The following is a 14,306-nucleotide window of genomic DNA, read 5'->3' as shown; positions in this document are numbered from 1 at the left end:
GGATAAATAGTCCATTGTGCACACATTTTACTTTTATTATGTTTAATACATAAAATTATTTGACTTTAGAATCCATACATTAGCTCTGAATAACAAAATTAAAAGGTTATTAATAATCAATTGTGCACACACTTTACTTTTATGATGTATAATACATAAAATTATTTAACTTTAGAATCCATACATTAGCTCTGAATAATGAAATTAAAAGGGGACAAATAGCCAATTGTGCACACATTTTACTTTTATTATGTTTAGGATATAAAATTATTTGACTTTAGAATCCACACATTAGCTCTGAATAATAAAATTAAAAGGGGATAAATAATCAGTTGTGCACACACTTTATTTTTATTATGTTTAATACATAAAATTATTTGACTTTAGAATCCAAACCTTAGCTCTGAATAATAAAATTAAAAGGGGATGAATAGTCAATAGTGTACATATTTTGCTTTTCTTGTTTAAGATTATTGAACTTCAGAATTCATCAGCCCTGAATAACTCAGCATAAAATTCAGCATTTACATTGATCATTTAATGCCTTCAGTTCTGTTTTTAAAGTAAAACTATTTTTCTTGGTATTTCTATACAACTTAGAGTAGGCTAAGATAATGTAGTTGGCCTTTAGCATTTCCTCTCATGGTTTGTATCTCACTAACCAATTTTATTATCAATAAATCAATGTCATGATTAATAAAAATATTCCCCAAACTAATGAGATTTGGGGAGGGTGGGGGGAATAAAAGGCAAAAAAAGCTTTAGTGTAGCAATGAGTTCATAATTTCTCTGGGAAGATTCTTCTAGTGTAGGGCATTGTTGAAATCAGTGGAAGCTTAGAGGAGGTTGCCAACTGGCAGCCTGGGTAGGCACAGGTATGCATAGGGTGTTCTGCTCAGGTTGAGGGGGTTGCCATCCAGCCTGATGTCCTCAAGAGCCCTACGTACATAAGTCAAGTCCTTCACTTTGCAGAAGGTGTCTTCGTGCATTTCTTGAATGTTGTTGTTCTAAAAACAAGAAAAAAAAAACCAAAGCAAAACAATATAAAAAAAAAAAAACCAACAAAAAAAATCAAAACCCAAAGCCATCAGAATCATTGCTAAAAAAAAAAGTCACTTTTTCACTCTTTGAAGAGCAGATGCTGGATGTTTTCAGTGCAAATGCAGATATTTTCAGTGCAGATGCAGATATTTTCAGTGCTTAGAGAGAGAGAGGTGTTTAAAGCAAGGGACTGGATTGTGGCTGAGAGATCTCCCAAGCAGGAGGAGAATGTTCTGGCTTTGTGCAAAGCTTCAAATCTAACTCAAACCGTGGAGTGGAGGCAGATTTTGCAGGAGGGGCTTGCAGAAGGATAGAGCATTTTCATTTCCAGGATCATACTGAGGAGACTTTTATGAGTACAAATGTAAACCAGCATTAGGCCAGTCCAAAAATTGTGGAACCATGCATCCCAATCAATGCTCTGGAGGAGGGTATTGAGTAAGTTTGCAGATGACATTAATTGGGTGGCAGTGCTGATCTGCTGGAGGATAGGAAGGCTCTGCAGAGGGACCTGGCCAGGCTGGATTGATGAACTGAGGTCAGTTGTATGAGGTTTAGCAAAGCCAAGTGCTGGTTCCTGCACATGGGTCACAACAACTCCAGGCAATGCCAGAGTTTTGGGGCAGAGGGGCTGGAAAGTTGACTGGCGGTAAAAGGCCTGGGGGTTCTGGTTGGCAGCTGGCTAAACATGAGCCAGCAGGATGCTCAGCTGGCCAAGAAAGGACCTTAAAGCTCGTGTAATTCCAACCCCTCTGCATTGGCAAGGACACCCTCCACTAGAGCCTCCTCTAAACAGAAGTAAGGACACTTCTGGAGAAGCAGAAGGCAAAAAACCAAGAGAATAATTATCCTTTCCAGTTTGACTTACTATTGGAACATGGTATATAGAGCTATTAGTTTTGTAGCCTACCTGAAGATGCAGAGCTTGGAGGCTCTCAGGCAGCGGCAAAGGAATGTGATCCAGGTTATTGTCAGTAATGTAAAGATGCTGCAGATCATGCATATCCTAGAGGATGAAGTAACAAGGCAGGGGAAAAAGATCTTATTTAAATCTCTAGCACTTCAGTTTGGAATCTGTAAGTGCAGTGAGGACCAGTGGATGCTAACACATTCTATATAATTATAGGATTGTTTTGCTTGGAAATGACCTCCCAGATCATTGAGTCCAAGCAGCAACCTAACACTACCATGGCCATTAAACCACATCCCCAAGTCCCATGATGACACATTTCTTGAACATCTCCAGGGATGGGGACTCCACCACCTCCCTGGGCAGTTTGTTCCAATCCCTGACCACTCTTGCAGCAAAGACATGTTTCCTTATCTCCAACCTAACCCTCCCCTGGCACAATTTCAGGCCATTTCTGATAGAAAGAGATCTGTTCTCCCTGATCCTAGGGAGAAGAGACCAACCCCCACCTCACTGCAGCCACCTCTCTGGGCAGCCTGGTCCAGTGTTCTGTCACCCTAAGTTCCTCCTCATGTTTAGATGGAACTTCTGATGCCCACATTCATGCCTGCTCCCCAAGTTCTTAGGTTACCCAGCCTCCAGCACAGTCATGGTTCCTATGATCTTAACTACTGTCAAGGTTTTACTACTGGAGAGGGACACTCAGGCTGCTCTTCTGACCACATCCTCTGCAGACAGGCAGAAAAGATTTTGCCATGAACCCCATACTGTAAAGGTTTTACTACTGTAGAGGGACACTCAGGCTGCTCTTCTGACCACATCCTCTGGAGCGAAGGCAGAAAAGCTTTTCCCATGAACCCCAGACTTACTTTAAATGCCTCATTAGGGATTCCTTTGCGACCGAGCCTGTTCTTACTGACATCAATGAATTTTAAGGTTGGTGGCAACTCAGGCAGTTGCCTTATCCTGTTGTCACGAAGCACCAGCTCCTCAAGTTGGGGCAGTCTCCAGAAGGCATCCTCATGGATCTCTGATATAAAGTTTGCAGTCAAATCAATCTTCTTTAAGTTGCCTGGCAGAGAAAGAAGATACAGGAGACTGTGTAGGGATGTATTGCTTGGAGTTTTTAGAAGAAGAGAAGAAGCCAATGGGTAATTTAATCACAGGTGGAGTGTCTTGAGTGTGACCCATTCCTGACCCACTAGATGATAGCTCTGTGTGTGCAGATAACACAATAATCCATGTTCACACACACAGAATGCATTGGGTTGGAAGGGACCTTCAGAACAATTCCTGATTCACTGAACAGTCCACCCATCAAATCCAGATCTCTCCACTTAGGAAAGAAGGACACTGTGGGGCACTGTGTTAAAGGCTTCACACAAGTCATGACATTTCTTGGTCCCCCCTTGTTTACTGATGTAGTCACACCATTGTACACAGCTACTGGGTTAGTCAAGCAGGACTTGCCCTTGCTGAAGCCCTGCTGGCTGTCTTGAATCACCTGCCTGTCCTGAATCACCTGCTTGTCCTCCAACCTCTGAGCTGTACTTGCAATTATTTCTAGCTCAATCTAATTGCAGCAGTGCTGCTCTCCATACTTAAGTGAGCAAAGTCATTCTTGTTGATCTTCCTGATTCTGTTGTAGTGGGAGTAGAAGTAGGAGGTTCCCTTAGGCAGTGGGGGGACAGCATTCAGCTCGTGGTCATCACAGTAGACTGTGGTCCCCAGGCAGGTGCACAAAAGGCAAGTAGGAAGACCTAGCAAAGAATTGAAAAGCAAGCAGCTTGTTACCAAAAACTGGCACCAGAAGGACACAAATTCCTGCAATGAAATGCTCTCCTAAGCACACAATGGTAAGATTTTTGTCACTGGTAAAGTTCCCTCTTGGTCTGATTTGATCACCACATCAGGCATTGAAACAGGTTGCCCAGGGAGGTGGTGGAGTTGCTGTCCCTGGAAATGTTCAAGAGATGTGGACATGGCACTTTGGGTCAGGGTTTAGTGGCTATGGTGGACTTAGTTTCATGATGGAACTTGATGATCTTAGATGTCTTTTCCAGTTCTAAGTGTCTGTGATCATATAGTTCACAGATTGCATTGGGTTGGGAAGGACCCTCAAAGGTCATTTTGTACAACCCCCCTGCACTCAGCAGGGACACCTCCAGCCAGAGCAGGCTGCCCAGGGACACATCAAGGATGATCTTGAAAGTCTCCAGGGATGGGGCCTCAACCACCTCCCTGTGCAGCCTGTTCCAGTGTCTCCCCACCCTCATTGTGCAGAACTTCCTCCTGATGTCCAACCTAACTGTCCTGCTCCAGTTCCAAACCATTGCCTCTCATCCTATCCCCACAGTCCCTCCCCAGTCTTCCTGTAGGTTCCCTTCAAAGGTCTCCCTGGAGCCTTCTCTTCTCCAGGCTGAACAGCCCCAACTCTCTCAACTTGTCCCCATAGCAGAGGTTCTTCAGCCCTCTGATCATCTCTGTGGCCCTCCTCTGGACCTGCTCCATCAGGTCCATGTCTCTCTTGTGTTGGAGGCCCCATAGTCCAGATGAGGTTTCCCCAGAGCAGAGCAGAGGGTCAGAACCACTTCTCTCTGGCCAATCTGCTGGCCAGGCTGGAGGTAGAATGGCCTTTACTCAAAAGCAAAACTACTCACACAAACCTCATTTTTTTTTTCCCCCCTACTAACCATCTTGGGTTTGGGGTCCTAGAACCCCAGACCCCTGTGCTGAAGACCCGTCAATTAATTTTGGTGTCGATGCTTCCTCCTCAGGTTCTTCTATCAAGGGTGCAGAAGAATAACTCTCTTGAATTACAGCAGGCAGTGCTGTCCCAATCTCTGTCTAGGGAAAAGTAAAAGGGAAGAGGAAAGGTTACTGCTCACTTCCACTGGCAGCTATTTCTCTTCTCCCACTAGAGGTCACAGATGGGCTGAGGCTCAGTGCTTGAGCTGCCTTTTACTTGGCAGCTCCAAATGAATTCTGATGGTGTGGAAACTCCAACACTCTAAACTCCCTTTTTCTCTCAGCGTTTTCCTTTCTTTGCTGTATGCTCTCATGCATTCAGTACTTCATTAGCCACGCTGTGTACTAACAAAATGCTTTCCCCACAGTGATTTCAATTAGATTTGTGATAAAAATTGATTTATTCTGCGTGACAAAGGAAAATTTGCTGTGAAGCATCAAAAAAGAGAGAGAAAACCCAAAAGAAACCCCAAACAACTGCAAGTCTTTTGACCAGAAAATTGGAAATTGTTCCAGCAGACCTCCAAATCCAAGGTAGCTCTGCAGGCTTTGTTTTAAGAGCACTGACATGCCTCAAAAATGTTAGTATCTAAGAATCCTGAAGTCTTAACTTCCCATTCTGCTTCCTAATGTGCTGGCAGTGGGTTTTGTCTTGGGCTTTAATCAAAAGCAAAGCTACCCTCACACAAACCTTCATCTGGACACTAGAAAGCTCTGCTTTGCTTCATTCAGCAGTAGCTCCATTATGCAGTATGAAAAATATTATGTTAGAGGAAACCTTGATTTATAAAAATCCTATAGAATTGAATAGAAAGAAACCCTGTGTTCATTCCTTTTTTTTTTTCTTGTCCACCCAGCGTCAGTCAACCAGTAAATTTTATTGAGCTAACTTCAACTCTAAAGATGCATTCTGTCATTTAGCTACATGACAACAGATTCAGGATGCAAATGAAGCTGGAGGTGTTTCCCTGATTTCAGCCTTGCAGAGGGGTTTGTGCTTGTAAAGAGGCAGAGTGCTTTGCTGTAATCACCCAGACACTGAGAATCCACAAAACAGGAGGTTTTTCACATCATCTTTTACCCAAGCATGAAGGCACTGAAGACCAAAATGATGCTTTCCAAGGTTTTCTTCCACTACAACCTTCCAGCACAATGCTACCATAAAAATATTGAAGCTTGAGTGCTTCAGCTGCCCAAATATCTCCTTTTCCCTGATCACCCCAAAGCAACTGGTGGCTTTAGTGTCTCCATGGGGAAATGAATATGGAAATGCACAGGTACAGATTAGGAGCTGCTCTGCTGGAAGGCAGCTTCATAGAATCATAGAACCAGTCAGGGTTGGAAGGGACCACAAGGATCATCCAGTTCCAGCCCCCCTGCCATGGGCAGGGACACCTCACACTACATCAGGCTGGCCAGAGCCTCATCCAGCCTGGCTGCAAACACCTCCAGGGATGGGGCCTCAACCACCTCCCTGGACAACCCATTCCAGGCTCTCACCACTCTCATGGGGAAGAACTTCTTTCTCATGTCCAGTCTGAATCTCCCCACTTCCAGCTTTATTCCATTCCCCCCAGACCTGTCACTACCTAAGATTCTAAAAAGTCCCTCCCTAGCTTTCATGGAGAATGACTTCAGAGTCCTGGTGGACTGGAAGATCTCCATGGGACCTTGTGGCCAAGAAGGCCAATGGTATCCTGGGATGCATTAAGCAGAGTGTGGCCAGCAGGTCAAGGGAGGTTCTTTGCCCCCTCTACTCTGCCCTAATGAGACCACATCTGAAGTATTGTGTCCAGTTCTGGGTTCCCCAGTTCCAGAGGGACAGGGAAATACTGGAGGGAGGCCAAGGGAGGCTCTGAGGATGCTGAAGGGACTGGAACATCTGTGTGATGAGGAAAAGATGAGAGCCCTGGGGCTGGTTAGCTTGGAGAAGAGAAGGCTGAGAGGAGATCTGAGGGGTGAGTATTAAGAAGAAGGGGTCAGGCTCCTTTCAGTGGTGTCCTCTGATAGGACAAGGGGCAATGGACACAAACTGGAAGACAATAAGTTCCACATCAACAGAAGGAGAAAATTCTTTGCTGTGAGGGTGCTGGAGCCCTGCAGCAGGCTGCCCAGAGAGGTTGTGGAGTCTCCTTCTCTGGAGAATTTCAAAACTGTTCTGGTTGTGTTCCTGTGTGAGCTGCCCTGAGTGATCCTGCTTTGGCAGGAGGGTTGGACTTGATCTTCAGAGGTCCCTTCCAACCCCTTCCATTCTGTGAAATACTTCAATTAGTTTCCCTGAAGTCAGCAAATATGGAAGCAAAGGAAAATCAGGAAGCACTGAACCTTGCAGATTCAGGTTTTGACTGAGAATGCTTCAGATTCTTTGTGTGATCTTGAGGTGTTTTCCAATAATGTTAGTAAGTTTGGTTTATGCATGGAAATGCCATGGTAGAGTCACCACCATTCCTGGTTAAATGGCCTGAAATGGTGCTAGAGGATGGAGATTAGGACAAATTTCTTTGCTGCAGGAGTGGTCAGGGATTAGAAGAGGCTGTCCAGGGAGGTGGTGGAGTCCCCATCCCTGGAGGTGTTCAAGAAACCTGTGGCCATGACACTTGGGGCCAGGGTTTGATGACCACAGTGGTGTTGGGTTGATGGTTGGACTCCATGATCTTGGAGGTCTTTTCCAACCCAAACAATTCTATGATTCTGTAATCCATGAGAGTGAACTTCAGCTGAACTATGACTGAGTAACCTGTTGGTGTAAGTAAGAGCAGGGATGCACCTTGCTGCTCCATGCAGACAGGCACACAATGTTCCCATATGCAGCACCAACAGTGAGAGAGCTTAACCAGGAATGGAGTTGGGGACAAATCAAAAGAAGGCTTTGGGAACAAAGGAAATGGGGCAGATGTTCTCTGGATGGAGGAAGCCTAGAGGGAGAAATGCATTCCAGGCTTTTATTGACCCAGGGTAGTCCTGCACTAAAGTGCTTGCACATGCTGGCTGCTTCTTCAGCACTATTGTGGAACTCAGCTAAGAGTCCTTGTCCTGAATTTTGATCAAAATCTGGTTTAGGGGCTGTTTAGTCTTGAGAAGAGGAGACTGAGAGGGGATCTGATTGATGTCAATCAATATCTGAGGGGTGGGTGTCAAGTGGAGGGGGCCAGGCTCTTTTGGGTGGTGTGCAGTAATAAGACAAGGACCAAAGCATGCATACTCAAAAGAGAAGATTTCAGCTCAACATGAGGAGAAGCTTCTTTACAGTGAGGGTGACAGAGCCCTGGAGCAGACTGCCCAGAGAGGTTGTGGAGTTTCCTTCTCTGGAAACATTTCAAACCCACCTGGATGTGTTCCTGTGCAGACTACCCTGGGCGCCCCTGCTTTGGCTTGGGGATTGGTCCCTTCCAACCTCTACCATCCTGTGATTCTGTGACTTGGAGTTCCACTGAAAATAATGTTCTGAAGAAACACATTTTCAAGACACAATTTATAAACAGACTTCAAATCTAAGCCAGCATTCCTTTCACTCTTGGTGGGATTTGGGTCATCTACACTTGGTACCACTTCTCTCAGTATTTGAGGACATACTTTATGGAATTGACCAGCTTGGGATTTGTGATTTGCTCTTTGTTTTCTCAGCTGTTCTTGATTCATCACTGTAGCTATTGGGTACCAAAGCAGAGATATTACTCCTAATAATTACTTCTATTAATTCTGTTTCTAATAGTGTTATCACTCTCTTATTACAGGATGCTAACAGGTTTGCACACTTGAAAACCTCCCTGTAGTTTCCTTGCCAATGTGCTAAAACTGGGTTCTGGAGAAACCAATCCAAGCAGTTAGTTTTATCTATACAGTCTCCTGCCCCAATTGTTAATGTCATTAAAACCCCACAGTATTATTATTATTATTATTAATAATAATGATTCCCAGAACGATTTGGGTTGGAAGGGAGCTTGAAGACCATCCAGTCCCAACCCCTGCCATGAGCAGGGACACCTCCCACCAGCCCAGGTTGCTCAAGGCCTCATCCATCCTGGCCTTGAACACCTCCAGGGAGGGGACATCCACAACCTCCCTGGGCAGCCTGTTACTAAGGATAATTAATTTAATGGTGTTTCCATTTTTTACACTGGTAACAAAGTAGGAGTTCCCTGGTGGTTGTGTATCACACAGCAAACCCAGAGTGTGAGCAGTATTTGCTTGCTGTACATAGGCTGGACTTGAGCCAGTAACCTAAAAGTCAAAGTCTGTTTCCCATTATTGGTTATCTGCTCCCTGCAGATGGATAACTTTTCCATGTTTGATAAATCATGCAAGACTGTAACAAGGCAAAGATGTTTCTTGGACTCTGTAGTGTATAGAATGATCCTTCAGCTTCCAGATGTTTGCTTGGGTTTGGCAACATGCACTTCAGTAAAAACATCCCTGAAACAGAAATTATTCTATATCACTTCATGCTATTATTCTCCATAGGGTTTGCTTTTATTCCTGGGGGGTGAGGATGGGGTTGTAGTTCCTTCCCTACTCTAAGCAATATTCTTTATGTAAAATCACAGAGGAGGAATATTGCAGAGAAACACAAAAAGGAGTGTTTCTCCTTGCCAAGAGTTGCAAGTCTTCAAATCATAAACAGCCTCCCAAGCCAGATTTAATACCTGGCATAAAGGAAACACTGAGTGGGATTCACATCACCTACCTGTAGCCATTTAACTGTATGGTTACAGAGTCACTATGGTTGGAAAAGACCTTCCAGATCATCAAGTGCAGCCATTATCTAACTCTACCAGGACCACTGCTATGCCATCTCCTTGAGCACCATATCTAGATGGCTTTGAAACACATCCAGGGATGGCAGTTCTACCACTTCCCTGGGCAGCCACTTCCAGTCAATACTTCGAGAATAGCAGTGCAGAAAAGACACCAGTGCTGGAGAGAGTCAGAGAACATGAAGGGTTGGAAGGGACCTCTGGAGATCATCTACGCCAAGCCCCCTGCCCCAGAGCAGGATCACCTAGAGCAAGTTATAAAAGAATGCATCCAGATGGGTTTTGATGGTCTCCAGAGAAGGAGACTCCACAACCTCTCTGAGCAGCCTGCTCCAGGGCTCCAGCACCCTCACAGCAAAGTTTTTCCTCACGTTGAGGTGGAACTTCCTGTGTTAAAGTAATAAAATACAGAAAATAAATATGTTTATGGAGATAAATGGCAAGGCTGGAAGCCATCAGTTGTGCCATGAGGTGGTGTAATTCCAGGGGCAGATGTTTTATCTATTTCATGTCTATATCTTTTAGGATTAAAGCTGTTATAATGCATGTAATAAATTTAAATCTACAGGAGAATATGAAGTGTGTCCTCTCCTTTTCCTGCAGAAACTATGCTTAAAAACACAAACAAAAGCCTTACAAGCTTAAAGGGGCAGCTGCACCACACACTGACCCATCAAAAGGAACCAGTTCCCCCCACATCTGGACAGAAACTACCAAAAGGCTCACAAGAAAATATCTAATTATGGTGGAGGCTTTTGGTTTGTTTGCCTTTCCAAAAGTGGCTCATGGTTGTTTTTCTCAAATTTTGTATTTAAGGTCCTGTTTCTCCCTCAATGTTCTGTCTTAAAAAATAAAGAGATCTGTGAGGCACTGCCTGGTGATGCAGCAAGTGCTCAGACTGCAAAGGATGCAGCTCAGCTAAATGCTCATTTCTGGGTACAGGGCTACACAAAGAGGTGGTGCAGAGAAATCTGTGTAATAAAACTGACTGGGATACAGGGAGTGAAATCATGGAATGGAACTGTGGAATTGTTTTGGTTGGAAAAGGCCTCTAAATAACCCAATCCAACCAGCAACCTGACACCACCATGCCCCCAAGTGCCATGGCCACACATTTCTTGAACACCTCCAGGGATGGGGACTCCACCACTTCCCTGGGCAGCCTCTTCCAATCCCTGACCACTCTTGCAGCAAAGAAATTCTTCATCTCCAACCTAATTCTCCCCTGGCACAATTTCAGGCCATTTCCTCTTGTTTTGTCACCTGTAACTAGGGAGAAGAAACCAACGCCCACCTCAAGGCAACCTTTTTTCAGGGAGCCGTAGAGAGCAATGAGGTCTCCCCTCAGCCTCTTCCTCTCCATACTGAACACCCCCAGGTCTCTCAGATGCTCCTCACCAGTCCTGTTCTCCAGACCCTTCCCCAGCTTTGTTGCCCTTCTCTGGACACTCTCCAGTTCCTCAATGTCCCTCTTGGAGGGGCCCAAAATTAAACACAGTATTTCAGGTGCAGCCTCACTAGTGCCCAGCACAAAGCCATGATGAATCCCTGCTCCTGCTGGCCACATCTTTGCTGATCCAGGCCAGGATGCTGGTGGCCTTCTTGTCCACCTGGGCACACTGCTGGCTCATGTTCAACTGGCTGTCAACAAGGACCCTCAAGTCCTTTTCTGCTGGGCAAACTTTCCAGCCACTCTGCCCCAAGCCTGTAGCATTGCCTGGGGTTGTTGTGACCTAAGTGCAGAACCTGGCACTTAGCCTCATTAAGCCTCATGCAATTGTCCTATATTTTCATTTCTTATTTTTCTAACATGATGTTTCCTACCTGAAGGCAACTGGAATAGTGTTGTGGAGCAGGTACTGTAGTCAGAAGTTTGCAATATGATTTTCTTAGCCATTAGTGGTTGATTTACATAAGAATCTCTCCACAATTTGTTTTTTTCTCACTCATTATCCAAACACAGTTTTAGTTTCAAAGAGCCTTCTGTTTTTGCCAGGGAGAAGCTTACACAAGAAATGCCTTTGAGAGTCTGGTGTGATGGTGTCCACTTAAAAGAAGGAAATCTGACTTTGTACAGCTTTGCAGAGCAGTTGGGACAATAAAGACCAAGGGCTGGCTGAGGCCCTTGGACCCTGCTGTGATATAAATATTCATTAAAAATAATAATGAAGCTTACTGTGAAGAAAAGGATGACAGTGCAGCTGATGTTTATTCTGTGGTTTCAGATCAAAAATCCAACACAAAAATTGTCCACTCTCTTGCAGTGACATTCCTTTTGCAGTCTCTCTCCCCTTTAGGACCTTGGAATTTCACCATTAACTGTGAAAGGGCTGGTCCTGCTGTCACCAAGGTCTGTTTTTATTTCTAGTGGTATATTAATTAAGTTTTTGTTTTGTTTTGTTTTGGTTTTTTTTTTTTTTTTTTTTTTTGTTTTCTTTTGTTTTATTCCCCAGTAACTATTTCCTTCTGAATTCAAACTTTTAGCCAGGCCTTCCATGTCTTACTAATCTGGGAACTTGGAAAGAACAGATTTTGGAGCCTGTGTGGGACCCATCTCAGTGACATGGTCTGGGTGATGTGCTGGTGTTAGGTCACAGGATGGACTTGGTGATCTCAGAGGTATACACCAGCCTCAAGAATTCTGTGATCTAATAGAGGGCAATGCACAGCCTTGATTGGGGATTCAATACAGATTTTATAGCCCAAATTTGTCCCTTCTTAGTGACATGGTCTGGTTGACGTGGTGGTGTTAAATCACAGGCTGGACCTGATGATCTCAGAGGTCTATTCCAGCCTCAATAATTCTGTGATTCTGTGATCTAATAGATGGCAATGCACAGCCTTGATTGGGGATTCAATACAGATTTTATAGCTCACATTGGACCCATCTTAGTGACATGGTCTGGGTGATGTGGTGGTGTTAGGTCACAGGCTGGACTTGGTGATCTCAGAGGTCTATTCCAGCCTCAATAATTCTGTGATTCTGTCATCTAATAGAGGGCAATGCACAGCCTTGATTGGGGATTCAATACAGACTTGTTTTCTGGGTCTCTGTGTGGTGTTGCTCATCCTTCAAGCTACACATAATAAAAACTAACCTGTGACTTTGCACAGGCTTTGCACATAGAGCCACTTGTGTAGTTCCCATCCTACCATAACAGGGCAGAAAATCACAGCCACAATCAAGAAATCAAATGTATTCCACCTCAGACTCGAGTGACACCCCTAATATTTAGTGCCTAAAAAGATAACTTGTGAGCCTGATGTGCATGTCTGCAAAAGCTTGCTTCATTTCTCCAGCCCTGACCCCTCTGGCCTCCCTTGGGTTTAGGGAAATTGTGAATGCTGATGTTTCTTGTGCTTGGTATGTGGTTAAGAGGAATGTAAGCAAAGAGATTTTGGGCTAAACATCTAGGGGGAAAAAAAAAAAAACTCTCACAGGGAGGTCCATCCATATGCAAAGTAATTTTCCTTCCAACTGCTTATGATGGATGACCTTCTCTTGATGAATCATAGAATTGTCAGGGTTGGAAGGGACCTCAGGGATCATCTAGTTCTAACCTCCCTGCCATGCACAGGGACACTTTCCACTAGATCAGGTTTCCCAGAGCCCCATCCAGCCTGCCCTTGAAAACTTCCAGGGATGGAGCTTCCACCTATCTGGGCAACCTGTTCCAGGGTCTCACCACTCTTATGGTGAAGAAGGCTGCCTGTTAGGAAAGCAGTTGGAAAAGCTCAGTAGTGGAAGACAATCCTGCTCTGCAAAAGGAGTTTCCAAGAGAACAACAGGCAACACATTTTGTTGTCTCATATTATAGCATCCTAGAAGAGGTTGGGTTGGAAGGGACCTCAAGGCTCATCCAGTTCCAACCCCCATGCCATGGGCAGGGACACCTCACACTACATCACGTTGCTCAAAGCCTCATCCAACCTGGTCTTATATTGCAACAGAATTTCAAATAGTTTTTCTTTAGCAAACTTTGTTGCTGTCTCGGGTTTTACTTCATGTGTTTCCCTTTTTTTTTTTTCATCTCCTTCTGCCCACTTTTCTAACACAAATGAATACCACCAGCATTTTATGGCTTGAAATACTTGTATGGAACATATCAATTATTATAACCACCCCAAGACACAGCATTCTGCAGCCTTATTTCACGGGGCACACTGAAGTGCTGATCTCAGCCACCTCCATGCCTCATCCAGACAGATAAATCACCAGGACAATCTCAAAGACAATTTGTTGCAATGCAAAGAGACCTGAGGGAAGCCTGGTAATGTTCAGCTGCTCTCAAAGTTTGCCATCAAAATAATAGAACACACACACCCCACCCCCCACCCTCCCCCCAAAAAAAAAAAAATCAGGAAATATTTAGGCCATGTTTGTAGATTTAGAGAAGTGTGAATGAACTGCTGTGTGCTCTCAGCACAGAAAAGTTGATCAACCAAATGAAACAGCAACCTAGTTGAGTAGATTTGGCTGATGCATGCTTTAAAGGCCACTGCCCTGGGGAGAAAGAGAATCAGTGAAGTTCTGATTACCTCCAGTGGGTCAGACTGCTTGTTGTCATCGTAGTCAAGTGGGTGAGACAGCTCTCCAAGCAGCATGTCATAGAAGTCAGAATCATAAATCGCAGTGTCAGTGAGAGGCACAGCTCCAACAGGCCCCAGGAGAAACAATCCCAGGAAAATATTTGCAAAAGGCTGCATTCTGCTGTCTTTCCTGAAAGAGAAGAAAGTGGAAAAACCATGTGGCCCATGTGCTATTTGCAAGGAATCTGTGCAAATTTCACCTCATAAATGCAGCATTTATAGACATGGAACAGTAGTTCTGATGGAGAACTCATATTTTATTC

At 44.4% G+C, this 14,306-nt stretch overlaps 1 protein-coding gene across 1 annotated transcript; it reads right to left on the bottom strand.

Annotated features, from left to right (window-relative positions):
- Window positions 1–836: 836 nt before the first annotated feature.
- EPYC (epiphycan) lies at window positions 837–14,160 on the bottom strand. Its single transcript, XM_054386901.1, has 6 exons — window positions 13,993–14,160; window positions 4,645–4,798; window positions 3,553–3,711; window positions 2,821–3,023; window positions 1,952–2,047; window positions 837–1,007 (listed from the first exon to the last, which is right to left on the bottom strand). The coding sequence occupies exons 1-6, from the start codon at window positions 14,158–14,160 to the stop codon at window positions 837–839; spliced, it is 951 nt and encodes a 316-aa protein (XP_054242876.1).
- Window positions 14,161–14,306: the final 146 nt, after the last annotated feature.

This window comes from Indicator indicator, chromosome 14 (assembly GCF_027791375.1).
Source record: "Indicator indicator isolate 239-I01 chromosome 14, UM_Iind_1.1, whole genome shotgun sequence".
NCBI classification, from domain to species: domain Eukaryota; kingdom Metazoa; phylum Chordata; class Aves; order Piciformes; family Indicatoridae; genus Indicator; species Indicator indicator.
Note: the sequence above shows the minus strand (reverse complement) of the source record. Positions and strands in the feature narration are given on the sequence as shown.